Source organism: Dipodomys spectabilis, unplaced genomic scaffold (assembly GCF_019054845.1).
Source record: "Dipodomys spectabilis isolate Male_0828 unplaced genomic scaffold, ASM1905484v1 ptg000085l, whole genome shotgun sequence".
Lineage (NCBI taxonomy): Eukaryota > Metazoa > Chordata > Mammalia > Rodentia > Heteromyidae > Dipodomys > Dipodomys spectabilis.
The window spans coordinates 4627003-4644289 of NW_024870762.1; the positions used below are offsets into that span (position 1 = coordinate 4627003).

General features: G+C 45.8%; 1 protein-coding gene across 1 annotated transcript; it reads left to right on the forward strand.

Moving 5' to 3' along the window:
- The first annotated feature begins 2596 nt into the window (after nucleotides 1-2596).
- LOC122111100 (HLA class II histocompatibility antigen, DO alpha chain) lies at nucleotides 2597-6491 on the forward strand. Its single transcript, XM_042683825.1, has 5 exons — nucleotides 2597-2744; nucleotides 4447-4695; nucleotides 5066-5347; nucleotides 5665-5801; nucleotides 6070-6491. The coding sequence occupies exons 1-4, from the start codon at nucleotides 2663-2665 to the stop codon at nucleotides 5790-5792; spliced, it is 741 nt and encodes a 246-aa protein (XP_042539759.1). The 5' UTR covers nucleotides 2597-2662; the 3' UTR covers nucleotides 5793-5801; nucleotides 6070-6491.
- The last annotated feature ends 10796 nt before the right edge of the window (nucleotides 6492-17287 follow it).

Here is a 17287-nt window from a genome sequence, read left to right on the forward strand (position 1 = left end):
TTTTAATGATGACTTAATGGTGATTTGAGCTTAAATGTTCAGTTTCTTCCAGGAGATGGCCAAGGGTATGGGATTCAGAGAAGTCAGAATATGGAAGAGGACGTGATCACTTCCAGACCCCGCAGATATACAGAGTCTGCAAAGTGATCATAATAGCAACAAGGTAGCAGCCATGGTGAGAGCTGGCCTCAAAATACCCACACCAGCATGCCAGGGCAGGAGGCTGGAGCGAGGGATGACGTCAACCACGTGTCCACTGTCAATCACTGCCAGCCACTGCCAGCCACGGTCCCGTTGTCCACTCCTGACTACTTGTCATCAGTTGTCTGGCTTGTCAGGAATCCTCAAAACTTCTGGGAAGATCATTACATCACTGGCCGTCCAGTAATGATGTCTGTAATGATTGCCCCAGAAAATTGAAGACAGGAAGACATTCATATGATTCATCAATAAAATCCACTTTCTTGGATTTTTTTGTCAGTCAAGGGGCTTGAATTCAAGGCCTGGGCACTGTCCCTGACTTTTTAACTCAAGGATAGTGTTCTTCCACTTTGAGCCCCAATTCCCGGTTTTCTTTTTTTTTTTTTTTTGGGGGGGGGGGGGGTCCGGTCATGGAACCTGAACTCTGGGCCTGGGCGCTGTCCCTCAGCTCTTCAGCTCAAGGCTAGTGTTCTACCACTTGAGCCACAGTGCCACTTCCGGCTTTTTTCTTTTTGCTTATGTGGTGCTGAGGAATCGAACCCAGGGCCTCTGGCATGCAAGGCAAGCGCTCTACCACTGAGCCACCTTCCCAGCCCCAATTCCCGGTTTTCTAGTGGTTAATTGGAGATAGGAGTCTCATGGACTTTCCTGCCTGGCCTGGCTTTGAACCATGAACCATGGTCCTTAGATCTCAGTGTGCTGTTAGCATGGTGCTTAAAGCAAAGTAAGAGTAAAAGAAGATACACACACACACACACACACACACACACACACACACAATTGTTGAATCTAAGAGAATTGAGACCTTGAAGGGGTAAGAGTGCCTTCTAGTGCATCTCTAGGTAATAACAGCCTGCAAACACCCTGCAAGCAGGCCACTTAAAGAATCTTTATTTTTTGTGTGCCTGTACAGGGCCTTGAACTCATAGCCTAGATGCTATGCCTTAGCTTTTTTTGCTCAAGTCTGGCACTCTACCATTTGAGCCATAACTCAAGCTTTTTGTTAGTTAATTGAATATAAGAGTCTCGTGGACTCTTTTGCCCAGGCTGGCTTTGCATCACAATTCTTAGCCTCCTGAGTAGATAAGATTACAAGTGTGAACCACCAGTGCTGGACTTCCATTCCTCTCCTCCTCTTCTTCCTTCTCCTCCTCCTTCCCTCCCTCCCTTCCTTCCTTCTTTCCTTCCTTCCTTCCTTCCTTCCTTCCTTCCTTCCTTCCTTCCTTCCTTCCTTCCTTCCTTCCTTCCTTCCTCCCTCCCTCCCTCCCTCCCTTCCTTCCCCTTCCCCTTTCTTCCTTCGTTCTTCTTCTTTTGTGCCAGTCCTGGGGCTTGACCTGAGGGCCTGAGTGCTATGACTGAGCTTTTGTGCTCAAGGCTAGGCTCTTCTACCAGAGCAACAACATCCCTTCTGGCTTTGTTGATGCTTTATTGGAGATAAGAGTCTCTTGGAGATAAGAGTCTCAGGGATTTTCCTGCCCTGGCTAGCTTTGAACTATGACCTTCAGATCTTAGCCCTCTGAGTAGCTAGGATTACAGGTGTGAACTGCCTTGTTGGCCAGAGGTCTTTTTTTGTTGTTGCTGTTGTTTTTGTTGTCAGTTGTGGGGCTTGAACACAGAGTCTGGGTGCTGTTCCTGAGCTCTTTTGCTCAAGGCTAGTCTTCTACCACTTTGAGCCACAGCTCTACTTCCAGTTTTTGAGTGGTTAATTGGAGATGAAAGTTTCACCGGGGGTCTGGGAAGGTGGCTCAGTGGTAGAGCGCTTGCCTTCAGCACCACATAAGCAAAAGGAAAAAAGCTGGAAGTGGCGCTGTGGCTCAAGTGATAGAGTGCTAGCCTTGAGCTGAAGAGCTGAGGGACAGCGCCCAGGCCCAGAGTTCAGGTCCCACTACCGGACCCACCCCCCCCCCCAAAAAAAAAAAAAGAGTTTCACAGGGACTTTTCTACCTGGGATGGCTTTGAACCCCAACCCTCAGATCTCAGCTTCTTTAGTAGCTGGGACTACAAGTGTGAGCCACTGGCACCCAGCTTCTTCTTCTTTTTTCTTTTTTTTCTTAACTCCAAATTTATCCACAGAAACTTTTAGGGGAAGAAGGATTTCCTATATAACATTATCAGATATAGAAAGGCTTTGCCACTGTTCCGACATTTGGTGTTTTGAAGGTCTATCATCTCCTTCTAGAGACTCCTCAGTGGAGGTAGTGACTGTTGACCCACATCCTCCCATCTCCCAAAGCAGGAACTTTTCGTCACCCCTATGTACCAAGCCTCCAGTGCAGGTGTCCCAGCAAGTTCCTCTACCTTCAGGCCCAGGCTGTGTGCTTCTTTACCCAGAGACAGACACGTGAAGTCAGAGAACTGCTCTGATTGGCTACATAGAGCAAGGGTCTGTTCTTTACCTCCATCTTGTTCCTTTCCCCTTCAACAGAGCCTAAGACTGACTTGGTTAAAACCCAGGAGGGCAATGGCCCTCTCTGTGGGTTTGATCCCAGGACTGTTCATGCTGATAACTTTCCTGAGCCCCCAGGAAGCTGGGGTCATCACAGGTGAGTGCTGAGGGCCCCTGGGAAGAGGGACTTAGGGATACAGCACAGAGGGCTGTTCCTTTCTCTTTCTGGTTTATGGACAACTTGCTCCACCTAGAGACTCCACAGCCCTTTCACCTCTACCACATCTATTCTGGATCTAAACAGAGGGGCTGCTCAGCCAATCATTCTACTGGAGTTTGTGTTCAGACTCTTCATTCTTTCCTCTTCTCTGAAACCCATTACCTGCTACAGCTGGAAGCACTCTGATTTCTCTACCTCTTCCTGGCTCACAATGTACCCTGTTAGTGCAACTCCATCACAGAATTTACTATTCTGTCTAGATATGAACTCCAGGTGTGCATGTCCACACTTGGTTTGTTTTTTGTTTGTTAGTTTGTTCATTGTTTTTGGCATATAATAGTCCAAGAACACTAAATAACTTCAGAGATCTAAAGTCTAAAGGAATCTGATCAAGGAAATGTGGCTCAAAATGTTAGAGCACTAGCCTTGAGCAAAAAAGCTCAGAGATGGGGCTGGGAAGGTAGCTCAGCGGTAGAGTGCATGCCTTGCAAGCATGAGGCCCTGGGTTCGATTCCTCAATACCACATAAACAGAAAAAGCCGGAAGTGGTACTGTGGCTCCAGTGGTAGAGCACTAGCCTTGAGCTGAAGAGCTGAGGGACAGCGCCCAGACACAGACCCAGACCCAGAGTTCAGGCCCCATATCCGGCAAAAAAAAAAAAAAAAGAACTCAGAGATAGTCCCCAGGCCCTGAGTTCAAGCCCCACAACTGAAAAAAAAAAAAAAGATTTATGAAGGAATCTGAGGGGCTGGGAATGTGGCTTGGTGGTAGAGTACTTGCCTAGCATACATGAAGCCCTGGGTTCAATTCCTCAGTACCACATAAACAGAAAAGGCCAGAAGTGGCGCATAAACAGAAAAGGCCAGAAGTGGCGCGGTGGCTCAAGTGGAAGAGTGCTAGCTAGCCTTGAGCAAAAGAAGCTCAGGAACTGTGCTCAGGCCCTGAGTGCAAGCCCCAGGACTGGCCAAAAAAATAAAAAGCAATGTGACAACTAAAATCTAACTTCTGATTTTTAGGAAATTGAGCACTTGGTGATGGGTTAAGAAATTTTCAGTACACACCGTCTGAGATAGAAGGGTAGGGGCATGAGCCTTGAAGTCCCGGCCTCTTCTCCCGTGCACTTCCTAATACCTCAGGCCACATTTTCCTAGCCTCCAGTCTCTGTGTGTCACAGAACTTCCTTAGGGTTCCTGTCAGTCATCACCTATTTTTCTTCCCTCCCTTAAGGTGCATCTCTGTCCTGAAAGTTTTGCTTCTGTGCCTGCCTTTAGTCATTTCCTTGTCAACCCTCCCCCTCCCCCATTCACTGTCTCTCACACAGGACCTGACAGCACAGCCAGAGAGGCTGTTCATGACGATGACCTAACTTTGGGAGCCCCATCTTAGGCAGCTCGTCTTCTTCCCAGCCTGGGTTGGCTCTGGTGTTCTGGGCATGTGCCTGGTGCCTCCATCTTCTCCAGCCCTTCCCACTGCAGCTCCTCTGCTCTGTGAGGGCCAGGCCAGTGTCAGAACGGACTCAGCCTCCACACGTGACCCCTGGACGTGGCCCAGGCTGAGACTCAACAAACACACCACCTATCACGGCTGAGTGATACCCTTTTCTCCTCTCTCTCCCTGGTCCTGTTTTCACTCAACACAGCTGATCACATGGGCTCCTATGGACCAGCTTTCTACCAGTCTTATGGTGCCTCAGGCCAGTTTGCCCATGAATTTGATGGCGAACAACTGTTCTCTGTGGACTGGAAGAATAGAGAGGCAGTGTGGCGGCTGCCTGAGTTTGGTGACTTCATGAACTTCGACCCACAGGGTGGGCTGACCAGCATCGCCATGATCAAAGTCCATCTGGATACCTTAGTGGAACGCTCCAACAGAACCAGAGCCATCAGTGGTACTTGACCCTCCCTCTGCCCCCACCCAGCCAGGCAGGGGAGGCCCAAAGAAGTATCTTCCTCCACCTAGCTCCCCCCAACTCTGCCACATTCTTGCCCAGTCCCCCCTCAGCACCCTTTTTCTCCTTGAGGCAAGATCCCCTTGGGACCAGGCACCTGGACACCCCCCCCAGAGATTAGCTGATGTCCCTCTTCCTCCCCAGTCTCCTTTCCCGCTGTCTCCTTCTTTCCTGCCCCCATGGTTAACATCCCCAGCACCTCCTGTCTGCAGAAAGCTAAATGGGAGGAAGTACCCCTTCATCCTGAGCCTTGCGAGGCCCAGATGTAATGGGGGTGAGCCTGTGGAATTCAGAGCCTTGTTCCTCCTAGTGCCTCCAAGGGTGACCGTTCTTCCCAAGTTTCGAGTGGAACTGGGCAAGCCCAATCTTCTCATCTGCATTGTGGACAACATCTTCCCCCCTGTGATCGACATCACCTGGCTGCGCAATGGTCAAGCCATCACCGAGGGAGTGGCCCAGACCAGCTTCTATTCTCAGCCTGACCACTTGTTCCGAAAGTTCCATTACTTGACCTTCGTGCCCTCCTTGGAGGACGTCTATGACTGCAAGGTGGAGCACTGGGGCCTGGACAAGCCTCTCCTCAAGCACTGGGGTAGGGAGACACCCCTAATCCATATTGCATTTCTTTTTTCTTTTTTTGCCGGTCTTCTGGGCCTGGGCGCTGTCCCTCAGCTCTTCAGCTCAAGGCGAGCACTCTACTACTTGAGCCACAGCACCACTTCCTGTTTTCTGATGGTTAATTGGAAAGTCTCATGGACTTTCCTTCCCAGGCTTGCTTTGAACCGTGATCCTCAGATCTCAGCCTCCTGAGAAGCTAGGATTGCAGGTGTGAGCCACCAGTGCCCAGTTCTATATTTCTTTTACTCTACAGTTCTTTTCCCAGCCTCCTGACCTTCCTTTCTCTTCCAGAGCCTCAGGTGTCTACCCAACCACCAGATACCATGGAGACCTTGGTATTTGCCCTAGGCTTGGCCATCGGTGTTATGGGCTTCCTCATGGGTACCATCCTCATCATCCTCAGGCACCACTATGGCTGATGCTCACAGGTATAGAAGCCTGAAGTGTGGCATTACTTTTCTAGGAGGGGGTGGAGGGGAAAAAGGTGGGCAACTCAGAATAGGATGGACTGAAGTGTCAGAGATTCTGAGGGGGAGAGAATGATTGGGGAAGAGTGGTGGAGACAGGCATTGGACAGGAAATAGAAAAGCAGAAAATGAGGTGAAGAAGTAAGTTGGGGGGGGAGGAGGTGGGCACTAAGAGGATCCAGAATTGTAAGCTTGAACGAAGTTGGTCTTAGGTGTTTTTCTACTTTAGGTGATGAGCTCTTGGAGAGAAGCAGATCATGGGAAATGATCCATGGATACCTCAAAGGTTTCAGGCCACATTTGCATGCTCAGCACCACAGTGAACTGAGTACGTCCTCACAGCACGGGCATTGAATGGTGTCAACTTCTGTCCTGTAGATCCCCTCCTCTTTGGCTCCAGTACTTACAGTGGGATGCTGGGGGCGCACTCAGCTTCCCTTCCTACTCCAAGCCCCAGTTGTTTTTGCTTTATCCAAAATGCTGGACAATAACCCTACATTTTCTAATGATGTGTGCGCTTTTTACTGTGTCTAGGCCTGTGCTCCCAGGTGTGAGGGATGCTGGGATCCTAAGAGGACGTGTGGGTAATAATGTATGAGCATGACTCTGTTGGCGGCCTTCTTCTAGACAGTGTAGTTGTGTCATATTGAATTTATCTGTTGTGTGCTTCTTTGTCCATGGGCCGTTTTTCAAGAATTTCATGAAATCTTTCTCCTGAATTCAGCTTTCTCTGAAAGTGATGCAGAGTGTCTTACTTATTACAACTTCTCCAACAAGTAACAGTTATGTAGGGTACCAGGGAGAGAAAAGGTTCATGGGAATGTCACCTGTGTCTGGATGTGATCTGAGCGGAGAGGCCACTGGCATCCAGTTATGACCTACGAAATCATCTTTGAATTTCAGGCATGACAAAGTGACACCCAAGATTTTCCTCAATAGGGTTAATCGTATTAGGAGAGCAGCAGAGTAGACTTGGAAATTTTCTTGTGCCCTCGGTACAAGGTCTAATGAATTCACCTGAGCACTATCTAAAAATGGGGCCTGGAGCCGGGCACTGGTGTCTCATGTCTGTAATCCTAGCTACTCAGAAGGCTGAGATCTGAGGATCGCAGTTGAAAGCCAGCCTGAGTAAGAAAGTCCGTGAGACTCTATCTCCAATAAACCACTCAGAAAACAGAAGTGGCACTGTGGCTCAATGGTAGAGTGCTCAGCTTGAGCTGAAGGACTCAGAACAGTGCTTAGGCCCAGAGTTCAAGTCCTACAACTGAAAAAAGAAAAAAAAAAAGGAGGGGGGCCAGGAAGATTTCAGTTAACTGTGAACAAATATTAAAACCCATAAGGAGGGGCTGGGAAGGTGGCTCAGTGGTAGAGTGCTTGCCTTGCATGCATGAGGCCTGGGGTTAGATTCCTAAGCAGAAAAAGCTGTAAGTGGCACTGTGGCTCAAGTGGTAGAGTGCTTAGCCTTGAGCTGAAGGACAGCACCCAGGCCCAGAGCTCAGGCCCCACTACTGACAAAACAAACAAACAAAAACAAAACAAAACAAAAAAACCAAACCACATAAGAAGATAAGTAACTACACAAGGTAATTCATGTCAGTTACCAAGAGTATAATACAGACGAGTGGTTTTCAAGCTGAAATGCACGTAAGAATCACTTGAGTTTTTTTTTTTTTTAATACAAATATCACCCAAAAGTATGGAATTAGGATCTCTGTGGGGAGTAGAGATGGTGACAGGGACTCTGCTTTTTTAATATGTCCAGCTGGGTCAGATGCTGCCATTCTGGCCTAGGCTGTGGTCTGTGACTGGACTCCTAACACAATCTTGGGCTCGTGGATCTCTGTTTTTTGTACCCATTACTTACTCTTCTTCGTATATATCCTTTCGTTTTCTGAAAGGGTGAATAAGGCAAGCTTTAAACAACAGTGTATATGCGCATAAAACCCAAGAATGGAAATAATTTCTATCAGAACGTCTATAACATTTTCCCATGGTCTTTTAGCTTCCAGTGCTATTGTTACAAAGTTAAAAAATAAGGACATTTAGTCCTAGAACTTTGTATAAATCTATTGTTTCTTTCCTTCTCTGGAAGCTTGAAGGATGTTTCTGTTTCTTTTTTCCCCCACCTCCTGTTATACATTCCTCTATAAGCGCACTCCATTATGGATGGGGTGAAAATCTTCCTCAAATTGTCTCTGCTGTGTCTCTTTAACCTAGTGGCTCCTTTGAAAACAAACTTTAAATCACACAAAACTTTTCCGTGTATGCTTGTGTCCTGCCCATGTACAAACTATTCTCTATGCAACATCTGCCATCTTTGCCAACTAATCAAGATTCTACCTGAATCTCCCAAGATCCACTTAAATGTCACTTCTATGAAGTCTTTCTGATTCCAACCTTAATATTCTGCTCCTTCCCTCCTCCTTCCCTTCCCCTCCCCATCTTCTGGGGTGTGTGTGTGTGTTGCTACTGAGATTTGAACTTAAGACTTGTGTTTACTAGGCAAGTACTCTACCACTTGCCTACCATATGTCCCTAGCTCTTTTGCCCTAGTTTATTTTTCAGATAGGATCTGCATTTTGTTTGGGGTTGGCCTTGGACCATAATTCTCCTACCTCCACCTCCTGACTAGACTGAATTACAGGTGTGAATTACCATACTTAGTTTGCCCATTCTTGCTCTGGAAATACTAGATTTTTCCATGTGTCAGGACTATGTATGTATGTATCTGTCCTTAACACTACTATAGCTCTAGAAAAAGGGAACTTTGTCTATTTCCAATACTTGGCATATTCTGGTTATACTATTCTACTTGCTTCAAATCCAGCCTGCTTTCCCTGCTTTGAAGTTAGTTTCTTTTTTTTTTAACTGAATTTTTTTTTGTCTTTTCTTTTTTGGTACTGGGGATCGAACCCAGGACACTGCACTTGCTAGGCAAGCGCTTTGCCACTGAGCTACATCCTAGCGCTGAAGTTAGTTTCAATAACATTTGATATTGTTTACTGCGTATGCACGTCACACACACACACACACACACACACACACACACACACACACACACCAGGTCTTGTAGCAAATGCTTTTTTGTGTAATAGCTTTGCATCTTTTGGGCTAAGAAAATTAGAGTGTAGTATATCAAGTGCAAGAAATAGTATATTTAAAAAAAATGATCTTAGGGGCTGGGAAGGTGACTCAGTGGTAGAGCGCTGGCCCTGCATGCCTGAGGTCTTGGGTTCGATTCCTCAGCACCACATAAGCAAAAAGAAAAAAGCTAGAGGTGGCGCTGTGGTTCAAGTGGTAGAGCGCGAGCCTTGAGCTGAAGAGCTGAGGGACAGCGCCCAGGCCCAGAGTTCAGGCCCCACGACTGGACCCAAAAAATAAAAAAAATTTAAAAAAATGATCTTAAACCTGCCAGGTGTCAGTGGCTCATTTCCTGTAATCCTAGTTACTTGGGAGAGTGAGAATGCAAGAATATTGGTTCAAGGCCACTCTAGGCAGAAAAGATCAAAAGACTTCATCTTCACGGAGGGAAGCTGGATGTGGTGTCAATATGCCTGTGATCCTAGCAATGACAAGGAGCCTAAGGTAGGAGGATTGAGACTCAGATACACATCTGGGCGGAAATAGCCAGCAAAAGACAAGGATGGAGGTATGGCTCAAGTGGTAGAGCAGCAGCCCAGCAAGCATGAGGTCTTGAGTTTAAACTCTAGTACCATCAGCAAAAAATACAGTCAGGTGTCAGTTGCTCATGCCTGTAATCCTAGCTACTCTGGAGGCTAAGATCTGAGGATCATGGCTCAAAGGCAGTCTGGGCAGGAAAGTCCACCAGAAAACTGGAAGTAGCACTGTGGCTCAAATGGTAAAGCACTAGCCTTGAGTTGAAGAGCTGAGGGACAGTGCCCAGGCCCAGAGTTCAAGCCCCATGACCGACCAAAAAAAAAAAAAAAAGAGAGAGAGAGGAAAAAAAAGAAAGAAAAAAGAAAAATATAATAATCTTAAACTTGATTCAAAATTTCCTCCCTATCCTAACAATGAGGCTGACTTAAATTTGATCTCAGTCATTTTTTTAGTGTTTCTCTTCCTCAAGGTTGTTCAAAGGGCCTTTGCCCTGACATAGTGCTGAGGCCCTGGGAAAGTCTCTTCCTTCCTGCCTTAGTCTAGATTGGTTATTCAAGCATATTGATGGTTACTTAAGCAGTGAGGCATGCTGGGTCTTCATCTCAGTGGTTTTAAGTAGCAGCTTGGTTGCTTTTAGCTCAGGCCTCAGGCAGGGAAATCTATAGTAAGGGGTGATTCAGTGTCTACAAAGAAGCACACCACTGCCTCTTTCCTTCTCCCTTGGAGGCCTCCCTATCTACCTTTGGTGCTACAAGGAGCAGGATTCTCTTAGGACACACAGACCATGGTGCCCTCTTCAGTTTGGGAGGACCTCTCCCTCTCTGCTTTGTCTTACTGTATTCCAAGGCATGCACCCTCTTGCACTTTTTAATTATTTTTTAGTATATTTGGGACATAATGTCAAGCATGCACTGGACTTCAGGAAATTCAAAGAGGAAGGGCCTAATAGGTGGACATCTGCTAGGGCCTTGTATCACAATCCCCAATATAAGAGAAGATCAAAGAAAAGCATTATTCAGCTATGACTGCAATATTTTCTCTCTTCCTTACAACAAATCTGCAAGTTGAATATAATTATCCTTATTTTATGGAGGAGAAACTGACATTCAGATTACTTAACTTGCCAAGGTCAGATCACTAAGTGGAGGTTGGGAAGGTCTCTCTAGTGCCAGAATCCATATTGCTCTCTGTTTAGCACTGCACAGAGCAAATGCAATGACCTTCAGCACTGCTAGGAAAGGTCTACGAGGAGAGTTCACCCCCTTTGGCAAATTAATTTCTGTTGAGGCTTCAGCAAGGACATCAGGAAATGGTGTGAAGCTGCAAAATGGCCAGGTTACAGAATCACTAAAGAGTTGTTTGTATATGTGTGTGTGCATGCATGCATGTGCTGGTTTTGGGGCTTGAATTAAGGGTCTGGGTCATATCCCTTAGCTTTTTTTGCTCAAGGTTAGCACTCTACTATTTGAGGCATGGCTCCACTTCTGGCTTTTTGGAGATAAGAGTCTCATGGATTTTACTGCTATCGGATGTCCAACAACTGAAGAGATTTTTTTTTTGGTCGGTCGTGGGGCTTGAACTCTGGGCCTGGGCGCTGTCCCTCAGCTCTTCAGCTCAAGGCGAGCGCTCTACCACTTGAGCTACAGCGCCACTTTCGGTTTTCTGGTGGTTTATTGGAGATAGGAGTCTCACGGTCTCTCCTGCCCGGGCTGGCTTTGAACTGCGATCCTCAGATCTCAGCCTCCTGAGTAGCTAGGATTACAGGCGTGAGCCACCAGCGCCCGGCTTGAAGAGATTTTTACTTCTGCCTGTATAATTTATGTATTTTCTCTTGTTCACTTTCTTGTTTCAAACATATCTAGCTGGGCACCAGTGACTCATGCTTATAATTCTAGCTACTTAGGAGGCTAGGATCTGAGGATCACAGTTCAAAGCCAGCTTGGGTAGAAAAGTCCCTGAGACTCTTATCTATAATTAACCACCAAAAAAGCTAGAGATGAAGCTGTATCTTCAAGTGGTAGAGCACCAACTCTGACCAGAAAAGTTCAGGGACAGAGCCCAGGCCTTGAGTTCAAGCCCCAAGACCAATACCAGCATATGTACACACACACACACACACACACACACACACACACACACACATAATCTAAACCCCAGCCTAGCTAGCAAGAATATATTATATGGATATGCCTGTCTCTCCCACTTGACCTCCCTCCACTTTTTTTATGAACCGCCATGATCTTTCCTTGGAATCCTCCTGCCCAAGATGCTGACATGAATGCCTCCAACTTATCCATTTATACTCCTGTGGTACAAATTCCAACAGGCTTCCCTGACCAGCTTTGCATAGTCAACCACCTACCTCCTGTCCCTCGTCTCTCATATTATTTTATTTATCTTTGTAGACAGATGCATGTCCTTGGTTGAGTACTTTTTCTCAGGCTCTTATTTCTCTTTAACTACTTGGTAAGTTTTCCAAGGAGGAGACCATGCATGTGGAGGAAGAGTCACTTCTTGTGCTCCTCTGACCATGGCTTAGGATATTGCTGTCAGTGGTTTATGATTTGGCTCCATCTTGTGGAATCCAGTTTGTGTGGAACCTCCAAATCAGAGTAAGTCCAGTGTCTTAAGGAGAGGACTTCTTGGCCTTTCTGCTCCTGGGACACTTTCTGCTACCTTCTCCTTATCTCTAAAGCACTCCTTAGACCAGGTTAGATCCTAGTTGCCTTTCCAGGTGCAGATTCACATCACAAGGGCTGGAATAGGGAAGTTATTCAAAAGATGTTTAAAGAAAGGATTGACTAGGGCTGGGAAGGTGGCTCAGTGGTAGAGCACTTGCCTTGCATGCATGAGGCCCTGGGTTCGATTCCTCAGCACCACATAAGCAAAAAGAAAAAAGCCGGAAGTGGCACTGTGGCTCAAGTGGTAGAGTGCTAGCCTTGAGCTGAAGAGCTGAGGGACAGCGCCCAGGCCTAGAGTTCAGGCCTCATGACCGGACCCCCCCCCCCCCAAAAAAAAAGAAAGGATTGACTAAAGAATACAATTAAGTCAATCTGCTCTCAAAGTCCTTGGTGACCTGTCCAAATAAAGAAAAATAAATCATCAGGCACAGAGACTCAGGCCTGTAATCCCAGCTACTCAGGAGGCAGAAGTCAGGAGAATCAAGAGTAAGATCTCAACCAGTAAACTGTGTGGTGGTACACACCTGTCATACCAACTACAAGGGAGGCTATAGATATGTGGTTCGCCCTGGGTTCGATTCCTCAGCACCATATAAGCAAAAAGAAAAAAGCCGGAAGTGGCGCTATGGCTCAAGTGGTAGAGCGCTAGCCTTGAGCTGAAGAGCTGAGGGACAGTGCCCAGGCCCAGAGTTCAGGCCCCACGACCAGACCCCCCCCCCAAAAAAAAAAAAAAGTGAGTAAAGCAGAGCTGTGTGTGTGTATGTGTATGTGTGTGTGTGTGTGTGTGTGTTATCGATCACTCTGTTCCAAGAACTAATATAACCACATTATATTGTCAAGCCAGCAGCCTGAACTCACCTGATTTTTCGTAAATTGCTCCATGAAATTCAAAATGATCAGAAGTATAGTATCTTTAAGAAAAATCAATACAAGTAGTATCTTCCTCCTTAAACATTTTAACATATATAATACCAAACATAGATATCCTTATAATTACAGAGGAAATCTGCCTTCTGAACATGATGGGCCATTATCTGTATTAACAAAGATTGGAAATACAGCCAGAGTGAGATAGTTGGGCTGGGGATACAGCTCAATGTTTAACATACACAGGGGCCTAGGTTTGCTCCCAGCACTGTAAGGAGATACAAAACAAAGGAATGAAATAGTTGAAAGGACTAGATAGATTGATCCACACTATGGAGGAAGGCAGAACTGTTAAAAAAAAGAATGAGGGGTCTGGGAAGGTGACTCAGTGGTAGAGTGCTTGCCTTGCATGCATGAGGCCCTGAGTTTGATTCCTCAGCACCACATACGCAGAAAAGGCCGGAAGTGGCACTGTGGCTCAAGTGATAGGGTGCTAGCCTGAACTGAAGAGCTCAGGGACAGCACCCAGGCCCAGAGTTGAAGCCCCATGACTGACACAAAAATAAAATAAAAGTAAAAAATAAATAAAAAAGAATGAGGAAGATCTCTCAAAGCAGATTTGTGCTACTTAGGGAGCAATTTTGCAAAAGGCCACATTAGAAAGACAAATCAAAAATCAATAGAAAGGTAGAGTGCCAGGAGACTTGAAACTCTAGTGCAAATTTATAGAGGGAAGTTATCCAGTAGAATGGGTAAAACTGTTTAGAAATACTATGCAAATAAGGACCAATGAAGATAGATGCTACTTCTTATGGACGGAAAGCTTCAGAGACTACAAGGTGCCTGTGCAGTGTGTGAGGAGTGGTGACAAAACCAGGATTTCCATGTGCGACATCTCAGAAGTAAAGGGAGACAAGCTCTAAGCTGTGATCGTCCTTTATGACCTTTGCAACAGAAAAAGCTTAAATTCCAAAATTAGAAGAAGAAGAAAAAAGAATCTAGATGAATAAAAGGGACTAGATCCAGGAGGAAGTGTTGAGGTATATAGCCAACAGATGGCACCAAAGTTCCTCTGTGGCAGTGTTAAGTGTCAGAACTGCCACTTACTTACTAAGATTGAGCTGTCAAACAGGTAGCATTTCCACTACAGGAAAGCTCTGTGCTAAGAGATCGAGGAGTGTCTTTCATTTACAGCCACTTTACTCCTCTAGTGTGATTTAAAATAACCTTTTAAATCTCTTACAGTTTGCTCTTCCCATCGACATTGCTACCTTTTGTTTCTGAATACTTTCCACTTGCTGGGCTAGTGGTTGCAACCTTTTACTCATTTTCAACCCACCAACCTCAATCTAACTCTGATGCGTGTTTTGCAGCTTGAACTCATGACCTGGGCTCTGTCCCGAAGCTTCTTTTGCTCAAGGCTAGCACACTACTACTTAAGCCACAGCTCCATTTCTGGTTTTGATGGTTAACTGGAGGTAAGGGTCTTATGGACTTTCCTGTCTGGGCTGACTGGATTCTCAGATCTCAGCTCTGAGCATCTAGGATTGCTGCTCAAGCTGGTCTTCCTCAGATCAAGTGACCTTTCAACGGTACCTCCCTAGTAGCTAGGACTAGAGGCATCCTGTGCAGTCAATTTCTTTTAAGGGTCTCTCCTAGATTACTAAACAGCCCAAATGACTGGAAGTCTAATACAGCCATCACAAATATGGATCCTGAAGCCAGTCGGCCCAGGTTCAAATCCTACCTATACTGTTCAGTCACTGTTTGATCTAACGTCTCTGTGCCTCATTCCTTCATCTAACAGACTTATCTCATAATATCGCCTTAATAATTGATACTTACCTCACAGGATAATAATAGCCAAATGTAAATTATTTTTGGCCGTACTTGGCACATAGTAATAACATAAGCTATCAGTACTTAAGATAAATTCAAATGCTTATGTAGTGAATTTGGATGAAATACCCTTTGACTGAGCTTTCTGGACTTACCTAGAAACAGCCTTCCATTCTTGCAGCTTCAGCATCACAGGTTAATTCTCTGTGGTTTTCTTTCATAATGTTTACTGCTCCTCCTCATCCCCCCAACTTGAAAATCAACCAACCTGCACTGCCACAGGTGCTTCTGTGATGGGGTTTATGATATTGTTACTTTCCCTAAACTGGAAAGAAACAACTCATGTAGGGTGCCTATGGCCAGTAATCCTAACAACTCAGGAGGCTAAAATCTGAGGATTGGTTCAAAGCCAGCCTGGGCAAGTCCATGATTGTGGTAGGGTTTAAGAGCTCAGGGACAGTGGCCCCTGGCTGAGTTGAAGCTGCAGGGCTTTCTCCCAGTCTCTGCCTGGTCTGCAGCCCATGAGATACCCACTAATAGAATTTAGGCTATTAGTGCAATTCTAACTATATAGTAAGGAAGACCAGAAAATGGTTTTGAACACAGAATCTCACTTCACTAGCCCAAGCTGGTCTTAAACTCATAAACCTCCTGCTTCAAATTCCTAAGTGCTGGGATTACAGATGGTACTGTCAGCTAGAAATTTACCTTTGATGGTTAAAATTAACTGCAGGAGCTGGGTGCTGGTAGCTCACACCTTTAAACCTACTCAGGAGGCTGGGATCTGAGAATCACAGTTCTTAGCCAGCCCAGGCAGAAAAGTCCATGAGACTCTTATCTCCAATCAACCACTCAAAAAACTGAAGTGGCGAGCAGGTGCTGGTGGCTCATGCCTGAAATCTTAGCTACTCTCAGGAGGCTGAGATCTGAGGATCACAGTTCAAAGCCAGCCTGAGCATGAAAGTCCATGAGACTCATATCACAGGAAACTGGAAGTGGCATTGTGGCTCAAGTGGTAGAACACTCGCCTTGAGTTGAAGAGCTGAAGGACAGTACCCAGGCCCAGAGTTCAAGACCCACAACTGACAAAAAACAAAACTGAAGTGGCACTGCAGCTCAAGTGGTAGTGTTAGCCTTGACCACATTGGCTTGGGAACAGCACCCAGGCCCTGAGTTCACGTACCATAATCAACAAAAATTAACTACAGGTATCTTAAAAGATGAGCAGAGGGTCTAGCTACTGACAAGATAGTATTTCTAGGCTGGGAATGTGTTTAGTGCTTGCCCTGGGTTTGATTCCTCAATACTACTTAAACAGAAAAAGCCGCAAGTGGCAGTGACCCAGTGCTGAGGCGCAAGTGGTAGAATGCTAGCCTTGAGCTTCAAAAGCAGCTCAGGAACAGCGCCCAGGCCGAGTTCAAGACCCACAACTGGAGAAAAAAGATACTACTACTACCCCTTTCTCCAAAACTCTGCTTGGCATTCCTAAGCCTATTTAAGATCCATAAGGGCTGTAAAACATAGTAGCAAGGTGGCTCTAATGCCCAGTGATGCTTAACCATCTCAGGCTATTGTAAATTGTTGTTCAGGACTCAATTCCTTAAGATAGGAAGGTGGAATGGCCATGGAGACCATTGTTACTATTATGGCAACATCTCACTTTGCACTATTAAAGTTGCAAATTCCAGATCTCCTAAGTCCCACTTGCTATATAAAATAGGTTCTAGCTGAGTGCTGGTGGCCATGCTTGTAATGCTAGCTACCCAGAAGGCTGAGATCTTTGTAGACTCATCTCCAATTAATCACCTAAAAACTGGAAGTGGAGCTGTGGTAGAGCACTAACTAGCCTTGGGCAAAAAAGCGCAGTGACAGTACCTAAGCCCTGACAGCAAGCCCCATGAAAATATAAATATGTTCTACAAGATTAATATATTTTTTCCTACATAAAATACTTTCTCTAGGTGAGGTAAGGGGTGGCTGTGGTAACAGCTGAGATAAATTAGCAAAGATGCCAAGTTAGCAAAATGTTAACAAAGTGAATCCAACTGTCTTTCTAAGGCCACAAACCAATTCAAGAACCAGCTGTGGACTGTATTCGGGAGACAAATTCACAAGTCAGGGGAAAAACTTTATAGTCCATCTCCAAGACTGAAACTCTGAAGTCAGGGACTAACCAGAGGCTTGTTTTCTCCCTTCCTCTAAACTACAGCAAATCACTTTTTTTTTTTTTGCCAGTCATGGTGCCTGAACTCTGGGCCTGGGCGCTGTCCCTCAGCTCTTCAGCTCAAGGCTAGTGCTCTACCTCTTGAGCCACAGCACCACTTCCAGCTTTTTGTGCTTATGTGGTGCTGAGGAATGGAACCCAGGGCCTCATGCATGCAAGGCAAGCACTCTACCACTGAGCCACCTTCCCAGCCCCGCAAATCACTTTTAAGGTCATTT

Excerpts from the sequence above, each read along its gene's own strand:
- LOC122111100 (XM_042683825.1), top strand. The coding sequence starts at position 2,663 with ATGGCCCTCTCTGTGGGTTTGATCCCAGGACTGTTCATGCTGATAACT. Across the intron at positions 4,696-5,065 it reads CAGAACCAGAGCCATCAGTG|TGCCTCCAAGGGTGACCGTT; the intron begins GTACTTGACCCT and ends TGTTCCTCCTAG. Across the intron at positions 5,348-5,664 it reads GCCTCTCCTCAAGCACTGGG|AGCCTCAGGTGTCTACCCAA; the intron begins GTAGGGAGACAC and ends TTTCTCTTCCAG.